Source organism: Palaemon carinicauda, chromosome 8 (genome assembly GCF_036898095.1).
Source record: "Palaemon carinicauda isolate YSFRI2023 chromosome 8, ASM3689809v2, whole genome shotgun sequence".
Lineage (NCBI taxonomy): Eukaryota > Metazoa > Arthropoda > Malacostraca > Decapoda > Palaemonidae > Palaemon > Palaemon carinicauda.
Window position 1 is genome coordinate 14,210,813 of NC_090732.1, and position 19,837 is coordinate 14,230,649.

Here is a 19,837-nt window from a genome sequence, read left to right on the forward strand (position 1 = left end):
TCGAAGCCATTTAAACATGTTTCCGATAATGCTAATTTATGAGATAATTTCTTTAGGCATTTAGGAACATTCTCTCTCTCTCTCTCTCTCTCTCTCTCTCTCTCTCTCTCTCTCTCTCTCTCTCTCTCTCTCTCTCTCTCTCACACACACACACACAAGGTATTACACATAGATTTATAGTTTATGGGGGAAATACCACACATTACACTCGTTTATAGTATACTTTACATTTATTTCAACCAATATTTTATAAAACGCTTAACTCTTACAATTAAAATTTGGGTAGCAGTGGACCTGAAGATATCATCCACGTGATTAACTTCCAGTTTTTCCCAGATTGTGAATAAAAATAAAACTGTTCTCCTCATATGGAATGATGGCCTTACCTTTATAGAGGAGGAAGGTTTTCAAATTTATAAAGAGGGACATCAATTATTGAAAAAAAAACAAAAACAAACAAAGACTCAAAGTGAAGGAACTTGTAAAAAGAGAAGAGCTTTTCACAAGATCAAACTTGCCGCCCCGAGTTATCGATTGGACACCATCTAGTGGCTGAAAGAAGAACGACACTTCCCAGCTGTCAAAAATGGCTCTCAAGGAATTAGTAGGGCGAAGTGAGTATTCATATATATTTTTTGTGTCTTTTGATATGTTTAAGTAATGCATGAATGACTGCTGATTGTAATGATACCAAATATGTCGATATTTAAGGTAAGATATTGGATAAAATGGATGGTCTTTGAGACTGGGTGGAGGAAGTGGGAGGTATTGAGCGTCGTCTGCTGTTGAGTCAGCCCTGCCAAACTTGAAGTATAACGAAATGTAGCTTAGTTTTATTCCATTTCCTCCAATATTGGACGGCATTGCTCAGTAATGCTCCTTTTGTGAATGTTATATTAACTCCCAGTTGAAACATGTTTATTATTTTAGGGTTTATCGTTACGCTTGTATTAACATGGTGACATTGTCGAGATACCGTAATGTTTCATTCCACTGGTCGTGAAAGTTTTTTGTTTCTTTTGTTTGAAATGATGATTATTGTTAATTATGTAGGCAGGTTTTGTAAATCCTTCAAGGTTTGATGATTAAAAAACAAATAATGAATTTTGATATTATTCAGGAGTGTATTCGGTCGGGTAAACCCTACAGCCCAAAATTTTGATTAGGCTAAACTTACTGTAATAGGCTACCATGGTTGTTTTGGAAATGCTTGCAAGGCTTCTAGGCTATTGCATCATTTCTGATTCATTAACTTGCCTACCAAGGTTCTTAGACTTACGACGTCAGCTCGTCAAGTCTAGAATGTTATTATTTCATCTATAATTGCTATAACATTCGTTACCCATTTCTATTAAACTAAGAGGGAACCCAGTAGAAAACTTTTCTTGGTGTTTCCAAGTTTTAATTTGGCAAATGACATCATTAATTCCAGATTTTGATATGGCTAATACCATCATTAATTCTGCTTGAGTTTCAAGTTTATTGATTTAATTTTGGGGTGTATGTATGAGAGCGGCCACCTGTCTGTTTGATTACGACTAACTTAGAATATGGCAGTGTAAGGGGGGTTGCAGGGGGCGTTAGCCCTCCCCATTAGGCAAGTACGTAAGGACATGGCTTTTAGGTTAGGGGGGAAAGTTAAGGTTAGTTGATGTCCAGTTTTAATCCACATGGGAGGAACTGGCCGCTGTTATACAAAAGCTCCTTAATTTTTATGTCTGGTCAAGATGAATTCATATGCGATAAAGCAACTTGTCCAGGCTAGCCCAAGTTACTGTAGATTCATTATCTCCCACTTCACACTAAAACCACACTTATTTTTCCCATCAAAATGGATGACAATGTCTTTATTCCCTGGTTGTTTCTGCAGGTTAGAAAGGATTGTTATGATGCGTTTTTGTAAATACAGTGCTACTTGAATATAGTTTAGGCAAGGTAAAGTAGAATGCAGTGGCCAAGGTTAGGTTAGGTTTGGATATACAGTACAGGGTACTTACATTTTGTATATCCATTGTCTCATGCTCATTAAGATCTGAATTGTAGATTTTTTCAGTTAATTTAGTTTATTTCATATACAGTACTGTACTAAGATATATAAAAGGGCTCCTTATTTTATATTTCTAATGCTCAGTTCGTTTGCCAATGACTCCATTTTTCTCAGGTATTTTTGCATTTATGTGGGCGATGAGTTTTATTTTTAACTATTTTGTGTATTTTTCTTCATTTCAGACTCTAGTCTAGTAGGACCATTTAGTTTATACCATATTAGCCTGAAAAAGATATACTGTACACAATAGTGTCATCATTCCCAGTATAGCAATTGCCTAGGCTACTTGGGCTACAAAAATTATCCAAATTTGTGCCTGTGCTGCATTACTGTACTGTATTCCAATCAATCAAGTTTATTAGAAAAATACATATTTTTTTCAAGTAGCTTACCTAATGTGCCATTTGTTATTATATGAAGCTGGAAGCTAGGCTGTTGAATTTTATAATAAGGTGTCTGTAGTTACTAGTGGGTGACGGGGCTTCCCACTATGGATGTATTCTCAGTGTATCTAACTTGGCTATATTTACACTTTTTCTTAGTAGATTATTGTATGTCTGTTGGAATTGGGAAACCACATGCAGGCATGTGGTCCTGTCCAGGCAGGAGCTAAGTGGATCTCCAGTAATTGTTTCCTTCTTTGAAAAGTCGTGACTGCATGCAGTCATCACCCTGTGAGGAATGTAAAGAGTAGAATATGGCAAGAGGAGGAAGAAAAGGGCAAAGCAGGGTTTTTCTCCTTTATGGGTCTTCCTTCAGTCGAAGAAATCCATTAGACCCCTCTCATCCTCCTCTGGTACTCAAGCTTCCGAACGTTCTCTGTCTGCCATCTCCGGTAGGGTAACGAAGAAGGACGATGGCTCATATTTGACTTAGGACAAGCTCCTAATGAGGCAGTTCTATCTCCTTTTCCTAGAGAAACATGTAGTCCCTGCCCTTTCTTTCAGAGTTAGCCCAAAATTTGTTTTTTTTATTGCAACACTTCTGCGGAGAATGCCCTAAGAACTTTACAGTATGGCTTTCCTTATGGCTTAAGGACATTCCATTGACTGAGAAGCTCCTGCAATCCTTAGCTACATCTAAGACTAGGTTTTCCTTGCAGCCCTTTCTTCCCTTGCTGCTCCTGCAGAAGAAGGTACTGACGTGACCCCCTCAGTCCAACCCAGGACTCCAAAAGGGTCAGTCAATTGTCGATCTTCACCTTCCATAGCGCCATCGTCACCAAATAAAAAAAAAGGAAGCACCTATGGCTTCCTTTCTTTTCTTCTGCGACAGTCTCTCTTGTTAAACTCTTTACAAAGGAGGAAAGCAGAGGACACCTTAAGAATTTCCCCAGGGGATCAACCTTTCCATCGAGGAAACAGAAGTACTGTATACCTTCTCTGAAGATGGATTTTAAAAGACTTCACATTGCAGAGGACGGGAATGAATTTCTGACCTTCACGAGAGACATCTTGCATGCACACTCAACTTTTAGTGCAAACTATTCTAAGCACAAATGCTTGCCTGTTAGTAAGCATTAATTAGAGCCTGAACACTCATCTATGTGTGCTTTCTAGTTAGCATGCACTCATCTGGTCCCGAACATTCATCAACATCCTGTTTGCCGGTGTGCAATCATCTATTGGCATGCACTCTCCTGTGAGCGTGTGCTTCCCAGTGAGTGCTCGAGTGCTCACTCATAGGAACTTGAACACTCGCCTGCTCATGCTTGGTCTCCATGTAGCATACACACGTCTGTACATGCGCACTCTCCAATTAGCATAGTGTACACTCATCTGGTCTTGAACTGCTCAACTAGCGGAGTTGGAGTGTCTCATCTACTTGAATGCACTCTTCTGTCTGTGTGTGCTCACCAACTAGTATATAATCATCTGGACAGAATAATTGGCCTGTTGGCCTGTGCTCACTAATTGGTTAACAATCACTTGTTCATGCATGTGCTCTCTAGATAGCAAGCACTCATGTTACGAGCCCTCGTCTGTTCTTGTGGGCTCCTCTGCTAGCACAGTCTCACCTGTTATCACACGCACACTCTATTTCACATGCGCTTTCCTGTTGGCAAAATCTACTAGTTCCAGAAATTGCTATTGTTTATGTATGCCCAACTTTTAGTGACACTCAAATTCACACTACTGTAACACTACACTGTTAGAGAAGAATCAACTGTTCATGCACACTCCTCTGCTAGAGCATTGTCTCCTATTAGTCACACTCACCTGATAAATTGCAATTGATAAGTAGCAGACATTCACATATTGATGAACTATTACCTGTTTGTCCGCATCTCTTTGGATTGCACACAAAACTTATTTCTTAGCATGCACTCTCGTATGCGGATACGCTCATCTCATGATACACAATCCTCAAGAGAAGATACCACAAGCGTTGGCCAATGGATGAAGTTGAGCATGAAATTTCACTTGTACAATTGATCCCCTTCGAGCTCTCGCTCTCATTCTCGTATGAGGTCACACTTACTTCCCCCCCAACCGAGAGCCCACATTCTCCGGAAAATAGAAGAGAGCTGAGAAGTCGATACAAGGGAACAATCACCTAGAACAAGGTCCCCATCTAGAAGAAAAGATTTGTCTGTGAGATTATAGAGGACAAGTTCAAGATCTCCATAACCCCACCATAGAGGTTCCTTATCGACTGAGGAAAAACAGCCCAAGGACAGATCGGTCTGCAGATCTTCCTAACATGACCTCTCAAGCCCTTGAGAAGTACAGGCATTTGCCCTGTCACCCAAGGCTGGAATGGGAACAAAGAGCACCTTGAAGGCTGTTTGGGATGGCTCAATCCTATCATCATCTTTGGATTACCATTCAGTTACAGTTCTTGGACGTAACAGAAAATCCATATGTCCCTCAGGACAAGGAATAAGAAATCATTAGATAACATTTATCCTTCAGCACCCTATTCAGATTCAACGACATTGGTGGCAGAAAACCTGGAGAACGAATACACATTTTTTTTCTCAGGATCTGTTGAATATTGAGGAAAAGAAGAAATTTACGGATCTTGCGCTGTCAGGAGCAAAGGCAATCACCTTCTTAGCCCACCAGTTATTGAACCAGTGGATCAACTAGGTTCTTAAAAAAAGGGATACAGTAGCAACCAGATTCACATGGCAAATTGAACAACGGCCATCACTAGCATTAAGAAATGCTCCAGTTAGCCAAAACTCAGCAGTCTTTCCTCCAGAAGAATTAGAAGGAACAGTGGAAAAGTTGAAGACGACGAACCAAGACTTCCTTTTGCACAGCTCCCCATTTTTAAGAAGTCCGGGACTTCAAGACTAATCCTGAAGACCAAAATGGCGACTCCACTAAAGTATGCCTTGAAGAAAATGCTTACATTCTCCTGATCTAGGTCCACTAGACTGGCAGCTTCTTCCTGCAGAAGATTGGCCAATTCCAATTAGACCTTTCGACTCTGCTATGGATAGTTCAGTAGGGGAAGGGGCAGAAGAGGAACCAGCTGATATTAGGGAAGGCAATCCCCTCCTTACACTGCCATAAATTGGGGTGATACCTGTTAAACCAATGAGCAAGGTGATCAGTGTACAACCTGACTTCAGAAAGACACCTCACCTTTTGATCATATGTGAAAATTATGTGGGACAAAGGTGTGCTGCAGTTCATACAGGAGGGATCTCCAAGCTTTTACAGTCGCCTGTTCCTTGTGGAAAAGTCAACTGGGGACTGGAGACCTGACATTAACCTCTCACCCCTCAATGAGTTTGTATTAAAACCCTGTTTAAGAGGGAGATGGCAAGCACCGGAATGTGAGCGATATATACTTCTAGAACCAGTCCATCTGTTTTCCAGGAAATTTCTCCACTTCATTCTTGGGGGAAGGTTTACCATTTCAAAGTCCTGTGCTTTGGACTGTCATCTGCCTCAAGTGTTCACTTGACTGTTGTCACTCGGCTCTGCTGGGGCTCATGTCAATGGGATACGTCTTCTACGGTACCTAGATGATTGGCAGATACTGTCTTCCTTTCAGAAACAGCTCCTTCCACAAAGAGACAAGCTTCTCTCCTTTAGTCACAATTTGGTGATCAAGATAAATCTTGAGAAGTCCAATCTAGTACCAAAGCAGAGGATGGTGTGCTGGAGAATCCAACTAGACTCAATGGGGAGTGTCTTTCCCTCTGATGACCATATCAGCAGACTCGGGAGAATAGCACAATCTCTCCTGCACCAGCAGCAACTCATGACTTGACAGTGGCAACACCTACTAGGGCACCCGTCTACTCTGACACGCTCTTCAGTGGTGCCAGAAGAGACATTGGTCAGCAGCCAACGAACCCCCGCACAATCTAGTTTTTGTAGAACAGGAAGTAAGGAAAGATCGAGATCGGTGGTTGAAAGATAAACTCTTAAAGGGGACTCCTTTGTAATGCTCACCTCCGGAGATGCTTCTGTTTATATATGCATTGAAGCAAAGCTGGGGAGCACACCTAAGAAACCAGATTGCACTGGACAGTGGTCCAATGAAGAGAAGAGCCTGCACATCAATCTACTGGATCTAAAGAGAGCAATTATTCCAACAGTGTCTGATAGGCCACTGGCTAGCATTGATGAGTGACAACCACTACCGTAGTGGCATACGTCAACATGTAAGGAGGAACTCTTTCACAACCCCTCTATGAGTTGGCAAAGCCAGCTTACACTTCGGCATTAGACAATACAATAGAGCTGTTTATAAGATTTATCCTAGGCAGGAAGGATGTAATTGTCTACAAGTTCAGTCACCAAGGACAAGTGATCTGTGCTGAGTGGCCCCTCCATCCTGAAGGGGTGACAGCGATAAATGTATTCATGACAAAGCTCAACAAAAAGTTACCAATCTTCTGCTCACCGGTCCCAGATAATGCATTGGTACTAGATTATGCCTTCCACAATCCATGGGACAACTTCAACATCTATGCTTAGCCACCGTTTTGCCTAATTCGAAGAGTAGTCGACATGGTCCTGACTACTCTGAACATCAGAGTGACCTAGGTGTCTCCCAAATTGCTGCAAGCACAAATGGTATTCAGAACTCATGATGCTTCTGACAGGTTCCGAGATAACTACCTGAAGGGCCCAACCTGTTTTGCCAGCCACGCTTGCAGAGGCACCACAGAGCATTGACATCCCTGTCACTTCACTGGTGAAGAATATAATATTCAGCATCTCCTCCGAGTAAAATGATTTCCGCGAGGCATTGCACGGGACATGTCTGCATACCTCCTCAAAACCTGTATGGCAGTCTACCAGGCAGAATGGATCAATCTCTGTGAATGGTATTGTAGAAGAGGTACTTCTCCGTTCCGAGCCTCTTTACGATGAATAGCAGATTTCTTTGTTTACCTAGTAGTCTTAGTGATGAAAATATATCACTCAGCCTTGAGCAAAGTCTTTGGCTGAAGGGCCTGGATCTTTCTCCTTCATGGCAGCTATCAGCGCTCATGAGGAGTTTTGAGCAGTCCTGCCCTCAGAAAGAGCTCAAACTACCTGCAAGGAACATCACCAGACTTTTTAGCCCACTGAAGAAGGCTCTGTATGAACTTTTGAGGCAAAAATCTGACAAGGATCAAACTCAGAAAACAGTTTTCCGGCTTACCCTGGATTCAGTAAAATGGGTACAAGATTCACGGCTTATCAAATGCTGTTGCTCGTACCGGGGGATGGAGTAAGGCTACCTTTTCTTTTTTCCTTTGTTCCCAAATTTGTTGCCAAAACTCAGAACTTGAACAACCCAGGTTAAGACCTTCTCCATCTCCTCACTCCGGGAAGCAACTGACAATCTGGATGATTTTTCTTCTTTGTCCTATGAGGGTTCTAAAATGCTACCGGAAGCAGAGTCAACCCTTCAGACTATAGTTTCAGAACTTTTATCAGCAAAGGGAGATGTAAGAAGGAAACCTCGGGGAACACTGTCTCCTTCTAGCTCCGAGAGATTATAAATACCGCACAAGGACAAGCAGCAGGAGAAAGAAGAGAACCGGTGCATGCTCATGCTAGAGTGCTCTCCTATGGGAGCACCTCCACTGGTGCTCTCATTTAAAAACTTTTGGCCATAACAGGTGGGTAGCCTATCTAGAGCAGTCACATGCTGGTGCTCTCCTATCTTTTGCATTCATGCATCTAACTTGGGGCAGTCACATTCTGGTGCTCTCCTATCTATTTGCATGCAACATCCCTTACCGGTCAACTTAGTTTAGGGTCTTGTTGTTCTCTCCCAGTCACAGTACACATAAGCGCACCTTTTCCACGCCTTCAGCACAGTCCAAGGACTGTTGCCTAACATAGGTTAAGTGTGGGCTTCCCATCCTTCTTAAGTATAGTAGACTTTCTTATAGAGGAGACATCTGGAAGCCAGAAGCCGGTCAAAGACCTCTCAGCCCTGAATAAGTATTCTGCAAACCTCATTCAGGATGGAGACTCCAGGTCATAGTAAGGCAGGTGGTTAGGCCATTAGATTTCATGATGATGGTGGCCGAGGGACAAGAATCTTTTTAAAGGCACTCCTTTGGAATAGCCTCCTACAGAGCTACAGTACTTCATTTTTGGATTCAGTTTGCTCTCTTGGAAGTGCAGTCATTCAAGTAGGATCTGATCAGCCATTCGGTAGAATTGATGCACAACTATGCTACAGTAGTGGTATACGTCATTAAGCAAGTAGGTACTGTTCCACATTTCATCTTGAAAGTGAACGATGCTTGCTCACAAGTAGACTCTGAACAATGCAGTTGAGCTGTCAACAAGATTCGTTCTGGCAGAAGAAATGTGATCATCTAAACCCCAAGCAAATGGGGACAAGGGCCCGGAGCATAGTGATCTCTTCTTGCTCATGGTGAGCAGCCTTTTGACTTTGTGGGGTTCCCCAGCGATCAACCTCTTGGCAGTGAGACTTGACAAGAAGCTCTTGATCTACAGCTCACCAGTACCAGATTAGGCAGCGGCATTAAAGAACGCATTCCAATATCAGTCGGGCGGCCTTGACATTTATGATTTTCTGGCCTAATTCCAAGGGTGGTAAACAGGATGCTCTCTACCCTAAACCTCTCAAGATGATGATAGTAGTCCCAAAGTACCCCAAACAAAATGGTACCCAGACCTCCTAGTGATTCTGACTGAAGTTCTGATAGAGTTAACCTTTTGGCCCAACTGTAGCCCCACCTGCAGAGGCACCACAGCTTGGTGACATTCCTGGATACCTTCTAAAATCTTCCACTTCAGTCTACCAGGTAAAATGGGCTATCTTCTGTGATTGGGTTACTTTTCTTTTTTGGAGCCTCTATTCAACTGATTGCAGTCTTCCATGTGTTTCTGCACAGAGAGAAGCTCCTATCAGTTTCAGTGGTGTAGACCTGTTCTCGTCTTGGGAATTTGCAATGTTCATGATGAGCTTTGACTAGGCTTGCCCTCCGAAAGAAATTGGGGAGCATGACCTCAAAGCCAGAAAAGGGCCCCATATGAACTTTTATGGCAGGCATCTGACAAGGAATTAACTTTCAAGACAGTCTTCTTATTGTCCCAGGCCTCTATGATGAGAGTGGGAGAGCTGCACAGTTTATTGTATCTACTTAGTTATTCTGGGGTCTCAGAAAGGTTTCGCTCTACTTTACTGCTGAGTTTGAGGAGGAAATGCAGAATCTAGCCGTAAATGATCTGGGATTTGAAGTTTCTCCACCAATCTTGATGATTTACTTCTTTGCTCTGTGATGGCACTAAGATGCTACCTGAAGTGGACTAAACCTTTCAGACCACTACTGTATTAAACCTGTTCTTCAGTTTTGGTAAGATAAAAAAGATCTCCAGAACCAATTAATAGCACAAATTCAGGCAGCAAGTGAATTGGAGAAACTGGGACATGCTCGTGTTCACGAGGTCAGAGGAGTAGGTGCCACGTTGGCAGGTAGGAAGATCCTGTCAGTGAGCCAAGTCCTGAAGGCTGGAGGTTGGAAATGCCAGACAACCCTCATAGCCCACTACTTAGAAGCTTACGTTGAAGACAACATATTCCTCGGCTGTAGGTTCCACCATGGCCGTCTGTTTATGTCAGAAACCTAGCCCTATCACCTGAATTTCAGTCACAGCCTCGCCCCACCTGTTCCTTCTAATACCGTGTGTGTAATATACGGGGATTTTAAACCAGCCAGTTTGGTTACAGGGACTTCCTGGCTCTTGAGGACAAGTCTCATATTTATAGGACGATGTTCTGTATCCTTGTTGGAACAAATAGAAAATGTTTCAAGTAATTTGTCTTTTCTCATAACAACAAAATTGAGTCCTTTATGTTACACTTCAAGCCTCATCAACCCGGAAGCCTTATAAGATCAAAGTGAGTCGGCATTCGGCGGCCTCCCCCCCCCCCCCAGTAACTACTGACACCTCTTTATACATTTTAACAGCCCATTCGCTTATATATTACTTCAATAAAAGGACGCAGATTTTATAATCAGCAAAATTACAAATTACTTTAAAAACAGCGATAATCAACTTTTTTTTATAATTTTTTTTTTTTTTTTTTTTTTTTACACAGAAGTTGAGGGAAGACATTCGAAAAAGCCAAACAGATATTTTCGCTGTTGATATCAAGCTAGATTTTTGTGTGCCGGCGTTAGGTGATGTTACAATATTATTGAAATAGTGACGTATTTTTTTCTTAAAAATTCTAAGATATTTGAAACGTTGAAAGGTGATTGCGGAGTGGGATTGTAATACGGTGATGGATTTAATTAACTTTTTGTATCGGATGTAATCAGCTTGTGTGTGTTTGGAGATTTTTTTAAAAATAACCTTATTTGAGAAAAATATAAAATGTGTCTAAATTCGTTGTAACTTAGATGAGATGACTCTGGTGTGTACTTGATCGTAGCATTGCCAACTATTTGTTATATACAAGTAGATTGATGATGAGATTGGAAACATTACAATAGTTTATAATGATGGGTTAGTCAACTACTGTGAATGATATTTTGAATAGTATTAGAATTCGGAAATTAGGTACTACACTTTTGAATTAAATTTCAGTAAGTTCAAAATTCAGGTCCTCTTATTTGTTTGTGGAAAATTGATCAAGTCAAGCCTTGCTAAAGAATTTTATGAGAAGTGTTTGTTTTTATTTAGAACTTTATTATAGTTACTCGTTTATAATTATTCTCTCTCTCTCTCTCTCTCTCTCTCTCTCTCTCTCCTCTCTCTCTCTCTCTCTCTCTCTCTCTCTCTCTCTCTCTCTCTCTCTCTCTCTCTAAATTCTTATGTGCGTCATCACCTCTGGTTTTAGTCTTAGAAATTCCCGGAATGAAAGAGACCCTTTTCATGTTCATTTATTCGTCTTGAAGGTAAAACGTCTCTCTTGGTAATTCGGGCAATATTCCAATTTGCATCTTTCGCCGAGTTCCGTGGTATGAACGAGGATGACTGAAGTTATATATCATAAGGAGAACTGAAGAACGTTTTAAGAAAATATAATTTATAATTGGCAAGTAGTAAAAATACTTAGCGAGTCTAGATATAAACTAGGGATTATTACCCATAGACTATCCCTGTCATAGCCAATATATGGGGTGTGTGTGTGTATATATATAATATATATATATATAATGTATATATATATATGTATATATATATGTATATATATATATATATATATATATATATATATATATATATATATATATATATATACATAAATAAAGAAATGGGGGTGGGTGCTACTATAGCGTGAGGTCTACCCCCAAATGTCGCCTACCCAGGTGGAGGGTGAGGTCTACCGCGTGACCAGCGTCCCAGAGGCCCACACCTAACCATCGAACATGTGAACTGCCCAAATCCATCAAAAACCTGACCTGTCCATATAAAAGGAAGCAAATGGAGCTCCTAAATCAGTTTTCCCTCGGCCTAAAAGAGATATCAATTGAGCGATCGTGGTTGGACGCTAAAACGATGATTCTGAAGAGAATGCGAGGTGTTGGTCGTTAGCTGTTCCAGTCTCATCTTGATCATTTTTGCTGGAAGGTGATGATAAAAAATTCCAATGATCTATTTGTGTCATTCTTAGAAGATGTACGAAGTGTGTATCGTAGGATTAACCTGTTTGATGTACGAAGAGTGTATGGCTAGAATAAATGTATGGAAATATATGATAACCTGTTTGATGTACAAAGAGTGTATCGCTAGAATAAATGTATGGAAATATATGATAACCTGTTTAATGTAGGAAGAGTGTATCGCTAGAATAAATGTTTGGAAATATATGATAACATGTTTGATGTACGAAGAGTGTATCGCTAGAATAAATGTATGGAAATATATGATAACATGTTTGATGTACGAAGTGAATCGCTAGAATAAATGTATGGAAATATACAATAACATGTTTATTTTTACCTTTATTCCTTTTTTTAATGTAATTAGAAATCCAATGATCTATTTAAGTCATTTCTAAGATATGTTTAAATTAAGTGCTTATTGCTTAAACAAATGTATGAAATGTGTTTTATCTATGAGGGACGAATAACTCGGCAGTAGACCTCACGCTATAGTGCTAACGGGAGGTCGATCTCACGCTATAGTGTGGTAGACCTCACGCTATAGTAGTTTCGGTGAAGTAATGATTGAAATTTATAATTGGCCAGTAGTAAAATACTTAACTCTAGATCAAAACTAAGGATTGTTATCCATTGACTATCCTTGTTGTAGAGAAGCTATGGATATATAAATATATATATATATATATATATGTGTGTGTGTGTGTGTGTGTGTGTGTATAGTGTGTGTACGAATGTTAGAATTTTACTTTTATGTGAGCATTAAAATCTAAACTCCGTGTGTTTATTGAATTGGTTTATAATTGATTTTTTTTATTTGAGTGTTATTTGGGTTATTATTATTCAGGAAAACTGTGCATTTGTTGATTATTTGACTGAAAATTACATTGAAGATGTTACTATGGAATTGTAGGTTTTATATATGCATGTATGTATGTATATATATATTATATATATATATAATGTATGTATATATATAGATATGTATATATATACATATATATATATATATAATGTATGTATATATAGATATGTATATATATACACACACATATATATATATATATATGTACAGGTATGTTTGTATTGGTCATGGTGGGAGATTTTTGTCTGATCACTCACAGCAAACCAACCTAGTTCGGCTTTACTGATAAAAGCGATGCGCAAACCATTTTACTATATTTTTTATGTAGATATATTTTTAATTTATTAGTGATTGTATGTGATTGAGGAGGGAAAATATATGAAATAGAATATTTCAGATAGAGTCTGACTCTATATGGCTGTCTGGGTAAGAACAGGAAGGTGTGGTTCCATTTGAAGATTTAAATGCAAATATATATTTGTTTCCCCGAGATGTTCTGATTACAATGGCTTTAATACGACCTATCGGGTGATGCATTCGTTGTTTTTCTCATTTCGAGTATTATTTCTTTTTATTGATATCGTGTTTTTAAGTCTTAAGTTTCGTCAGGTTTAGTTTTTGTCATGTTAAGGTATTCTGTTGTGGGTATACTTGTCGGTGGAATATTGTTGAACTTCTAATCAGGGTTATCATCATTAGTATTTGGCTAGTTGGATGCAAAGTTACAGGAAGAATATCCCCCAATGGAAAGTCAAATAAGTTGAAATAGTCTCCTCTCTCTCTCTCTCTCTCTCTCTCTCTCTCTCTCGTGCGGTGAACATGGGGGTGTGCTTAAATTGCATTTAGTTACATGCGGGAATATAAAACTGCAATTTCCTTATGCGCTTATAAAATTTAAATAGTTTCGCGGTTTAAGATTTTTAATTTATAATCATTTTTAGTAATTTTTCGCTCTTGTTACAAACATCTATTTTTCACATACTTATTTTCAGTACTTACACATTAATAATTTGGTAGATTTTTTTTTATATATTTCCGAGTTTTATTACATTTGTTGAGCTGAATGGTGAAATAAAAGAATAACTACTGTAAGTTGCTTTAAAATGCCCTTGACCAAAAGGCGTAACAAATCTTGATACTTATATTGACATTCGTGTCCAATTTTTATCATTCTTTTGTATTATCGTATTGTCGTAATTATCCAGTTCAGCACGAGTTTGGCAAAATTCGTAGCATAGTCTCAAATGTTTTGGTACATAGGGAGATTTCGTGGCCCCTTGGTATCCAATTCTTATGTAATACCCGAACGACCTGCCAAGAACTTTAAAAATGGAAATTCGAGACTGTTCCGAATCAAAATCGTGATAGAGGGTCAGTGTTCTTACTTTGTCGAATATAAAAATCGGTCGATTGTTGAAATAATGTGAAGGACAAAGCTGGTCATGTCAGGGTTGCCATGGTTACGGTGACGCCATCACGACCACATATCCTTCAAACCGCCCTCGCTTGCCAGCGTCTGCTTTAGCCACTGACTTTTTTTTTTTCCTTTTTGCTGTTCCTCCTCTATAGATGCTAAAATTAGCACGATGACGCACGTTGGAGGTAAATTTAGATTTCAGAAGAAAGAAAGCTCCGTAGGGGGGAGGGGGTTTGTGTTGTCAGTGCCCTGTAAGCATTGTATATTTAATGGTTTTTTGCAACATCCTTTCAGCCTCTAATTGCGCTATTTCTTAGCTTTTTATATTTACGTTCCCATTTAATTTCTTCCATCTTGCTATGGAACTTTTGCTTCACATTGCAACTAGGATGTTTACCCCCCAGTTGCACACGGGTGCTGAGTGAACTCCCTGGCCACAATGCCTTTCATTAAGGCCCACATTCATAAATTCAAGAGAGATATCCGTCTGAACGGTGTTTGTCCTATTTATGAAAAATAGATTGCTCTATTTCCATGGGAGATTTAACACCAATATAACGGGGGTTTCATTGTTACCGGACTATAGAATTCGATATTTTAGGATTACTTTCATGATAGATTTAATCTAGTCTATTAAATAGAAAACATGTAAAATGAATTTTACAAAGTAATTTACAAGGGAAATATAATTTTTCATTTGTTCATCCAATTCTGTTTAGATCAAAGAAAATATTAAATGATGTCATAGATCGATGCCTTCAAGAAATTTTTAAACCTCAACACTTCATTATTTTCTTTCAGAGTCATTCTTATATGACGACAATCTTCAGTTCAAAACTCATTTAAGGCTTATATTCACTTGATAAAAAACACTATTAATTTATCATCAGTAGAAAGATCGTGATATACTTGTCTTTATTATTGTTATTATTATTATCACTATACTACTACTACTACTACTACTACTACTACTACTACTACTACTACTACTACTACTGCTACTGCTACTACAAGCTAAGTTATAACCCCAGTTTGAAAAGAAAGAAGCTATAAGCTCAAGGGCTCCAACAGGGGACAATAGCTCAGTGAGGAAAGGGAACAAGAAATAAATAAACTACAATAAAAGAATAAACAGTAAAAATAAAATAGTTCACGATGCTCATCGAAAAAAGTTTAAAGTAGGAGGCATTAATGAATAGAACTACGCAAACTAGTTGGTTGGATATTTGGTGATAATTCTTATTGTTATATTAAATTACCCCCACGAACCATGGAAAGCTACGGCCGTCGATGTATTAGTCCTTTTAGCATTTTTCTAATTCCCATGTTTTTTTTTTTTCGTTTAACATATCCGCTTACAAATGCGTGTTTCATTCTTCCGGAAACGTTGAGTCATGATAAGACTGGTGTGAAGGGATGTACTCCTTAGTGGTTTGTCTTGAGCAACATATTAGCGATTTAGGTGGAAGAGAGTTGTGCTGAGTAGGCGTTATTCAGAAGTGTGTGTGTATATATATATATATATATATATATTATACACACATACCCACACACACACACACATATATATATATATATATATATGTATATATATATATATGTATATATATATATATATATATGTATATATATACATATATATATACATATATATATATACACATATATATACATATATATATATATATATATACACACACATATATATATATATATACACACATATATATATATGTATATATATACACACATATATATATGTATATATATATACACATATATATATATATGTATATATATATATGTACACACACACACATATATATATATATATATATACACATATACAAGCATACATACATACTTGAAACCACTCAGAAAATGTGGTTTTCATCTTTCATTGTGTAATGCAGTTTTACACGTCAAAGCACTTGCAGACAATTGTGAATAAAACATCATCCCCCCAAAAAGTCTTATTCTTAATGCCGAAGTCTAACAAACTGTTGTATACGGAATCTCTATAAAGTGACTTATTTAATGTATTTGAGAGGTATTTTAGGCCTCTTATATGTTCGTTTGTTGTGTGGGCCATTTTCACCTATGCATCTTTAAAAAATTAAATCGATATGGATATGGGTTACGAGTAGGTTTGAGAATGATTGACTTTGATTTATTGATTATTGAATGGATGATATAGATTTTAGTGGTCTAAAAATAAATACAAAGAATGGTTCATGTTGGTCATTAAATTTAACGATGATATGGAGTTTTTAATTCTTGTCAGATCCTTATGTTACAATTTACTGCCTCTTTTGAGAGTAAATAAACTATTAACCTTGAAAAGACACCAAAGGGGAACTTTAACGATGGTAGTGTTTATTTGTATGTTTGAACGATCAAGAAGGGCATCCATGCAGATTGCAATTGGTGCTTCAGAGAAATTGATGAGGGTCTTTTAAGGGAGGTTTCCTCCTTGCATACACTTGCTTTGATGGCTTCACAATAGACGAGGTGAAGTTCTCATTTTGGGTGACGCCAGAAAAGTGATGTCCTTTCGAACGGGGAACTGGCATTTTTGAAGTTTGTTTGCTCTATTGGGCGAGTGTTTTTATACCTTCAGTGTTATATAGACGTTCTCATCACTTTACACACGCGCACACGTGTGTGTGATAGATCTACGCCTTTGAAAAACGACGTTAAAATTTTACTGTTTAAAAATAAAAAGATTGTAAATCATGTTTTTTAATAATTTGAATATTAAATTTTTGATTGGGTATTATTTGTATTATGCAGACAAACCTTTCATATGCAGTTGATTATTTGTCTGAAGACGACATGTAAGATGTAAGAGTATTAAGTTTTCAATATTGTTTTTTTTAATAGGCAACCTTTCGAAATGTCGAAAGAACTGGATGTAGTCTTGTAAATGACGGGTCAAAATAAAACAAATTTTTCCACAGGTTCTGTTCCTACTATAATTTTAATACTACGTTTTGAGCCATACGTTTCTGGTTTGATTATATATATATTAGAAAAAACTGATAAAACTATTGTTGACATAAAGTATATTTACCATTGTTAAAGTTTTTCTTGAAACTAAAGCTTCAGAACAAAGTCCCTCTTGACTTCTAGGCGTTTATCCAGATATATTACAGAAGATCTAAATAGAAGTTAGTTATCGGTAAGCAGGGATCTTCAATGGAAAAATGAGAAGAAGGGCAAGAAGATTCTTTTAAAGATCAGCCTTGAATAAACAAACGTTTTGAGACTGTTAGTGTTGGTGGTATGTTCTCGTAGCTTTTGTTTAGCCTTTAGGAGATTTTAAGGGAAGATCGCTGTCCCTTTGGTGTTGGTTTGTTGTTTGTAAGTTTTCATTTGAATTTTTATCCCCGCGACTGATAACATTCATTTTCTAGCTAATGAATAATAAAATTGTTTACCATATTTGTCGAAAATGTTTACTCATTCCACGTACGCAGATAGGGAAAAAATAGAACTTTCATATGCTTGCAGATTTGACGTTTATCAGATTCTAGTCCACTTAACAATAGATGACCTGCGTCATCACGTAATTGGGAGCTTTGGCCCCCATTAGTCCGTTTTACGTACAGGTTTCAGTGGAAGAGTGGCAGAGACGAGTGACGACAGACAAGTTGAGCAATGGTGAGCCTTTATTGTAGGCGGAAGACACAAAAGAGAAGCGGGCGAATGAGGGGATATGTAACTGTTGTTTTGCCCGGTTTTTATTTTGTTTTTTATTTCGAGATCTTTTCCGTTAGGTACAACGACAAAGGCCTGCTCTAATAGCAACTCTCTCTCTCTCTCTCTCTCTCTCTCTCTCTCTCTCTCTCTCTAAAACAACGAGCACATATTGGGCTTCGTAGTTGTTTGTTGCCATACTGGTGATTTGTACTAACATGTTTCTATTTGCCTATTAAGAATATTTCTACAGATTAGAAACCTATTATGATTATTTAAATCAACGGTTCTTTGTTCTCTGCACAGTTTATGAGGGAGGAGGAGAAGGACGGCGAGTCATTACATATAAGGTAATCATATTTTTTCGTGACGCAATTGTGGGAGAGGTGTATTAGAGTGCTCATTGCACAAGGGCTGGTGCACTTTCTTTGTTTACGGGCGCTGGAGATCATTTGCGCAAGCTGGAAAATAATGCATTACAATATCTCTACCGATATTTCATATGCAAACACCCACATGGTTTTTGCGTATTGCACTTAAACTTTATATAATATAGATATATATATATATATATATATATATATTATATATATAATGTATATATATATATTTATATATATATATATATATATATATACACACACACACACACACACACACCAAACAGCATACAAGTGCAGCCGTTTCTAGTCCACTGCAAGGCAAATTCCTCAAACGTGCCTATATTCATGGCTGGGGTTTGGCCATTTCATCACCACGCTGTCTACTGCGGATTGGTGATGGTGGGAGAGACTTGTCTGATCGCTCATATTAAACCAACCTAGTATGGATTGCCCTAACGAGCTCAGCTTTGCTGATCAGGGTAATACACAAATCCTTTCACCACGTTTAGTTAACCCAACTCAGAAACACAAACATAACCACGAGAGAGAGAGAGAGAGAGAGAGAGAGAGAGAGAGAGAGAGAGAGAGAGAGAGAGAGAGAGAGAGAGAGTTTCAGTTAAAGCATTCTTCCCCTTGAATTAGGGTGGTTCCAGAAAGATTTTGGTACCACCAGGTGAACTGGGGTCCAGAGGTGTACCATAAATCCTTTTCAACGTAGTTGCCACCGCCCATACGTTGAGCATTGGCCCTCTTGTTTGGTATGCAAATAAATGGAATTGTTAATATTACACATGTTTATGTATGTTTATATATATATATATATATATATATATATATATATATATATATATATATCTGTATATATATGGATGAAAATCAACACTATCGTGTTCAAATAGAAATAAATTTCTACCTCATACATGGGATCGAACCCTAGCCCCTTCAAATATATATATATATATATATATATATATATATATAGATAGATAGATACATATTTATCATCATCATCAGTCGTAGCTAGTCCACTGCGGATCTTATGCCTCAGACGCGTCCTTCCATTTGGGTCTATTTCAGGTCTTTCTATGCCAGTCTAAGCCTGCAAATTTTTTGGCTCGTCAATTCATCATCGTCCCTTCCTTCCTCTTCTTTGTTTGCTAATCTTTAGGGACCGATTCCGTTATTCGTAATGTCCATCTATATTATCATTCTCATTATGTGTCTTGCCCATGTCCATTTCTTTTCCTTAGATACTGTTAAAATATCCTCTACTTTAGTTTGCTCTTGTATTCATCTTGCTCTTTTTCTCTGTTAGTGTCGTTCCCATCATTATTCTTTCCATAGCTCTTTGAGTCGTAACTTGCTTATGTTTTGA

The 19,837-nt window shown here is 38.2% G+C and overlaps 1 protein-coding gene across 1 annotated transcript in view; it reads left to right on the forward strand.

Moving 5' to 3' along the window:
- The first annotated feature begins 346 nt into the window (after nt 1–346).
- Rop (Syntaxin-binding protein Rop) overlaps nt 347–19,837 on the forward strand; it is a 68,840-nt gene continuing 49,349 nt past the window's right edge. The window contains exon 1 of the mRNA XM_068378509.1: nt 347–614. Within this exon, the coding sequence (XP_068234610.1) occupies nt 587–614 (28 nt within the window). The 5' untranslated portion in view covers nt 347–586. The remainder of the gene's footprint in view (nt 615–19,837) is intronic.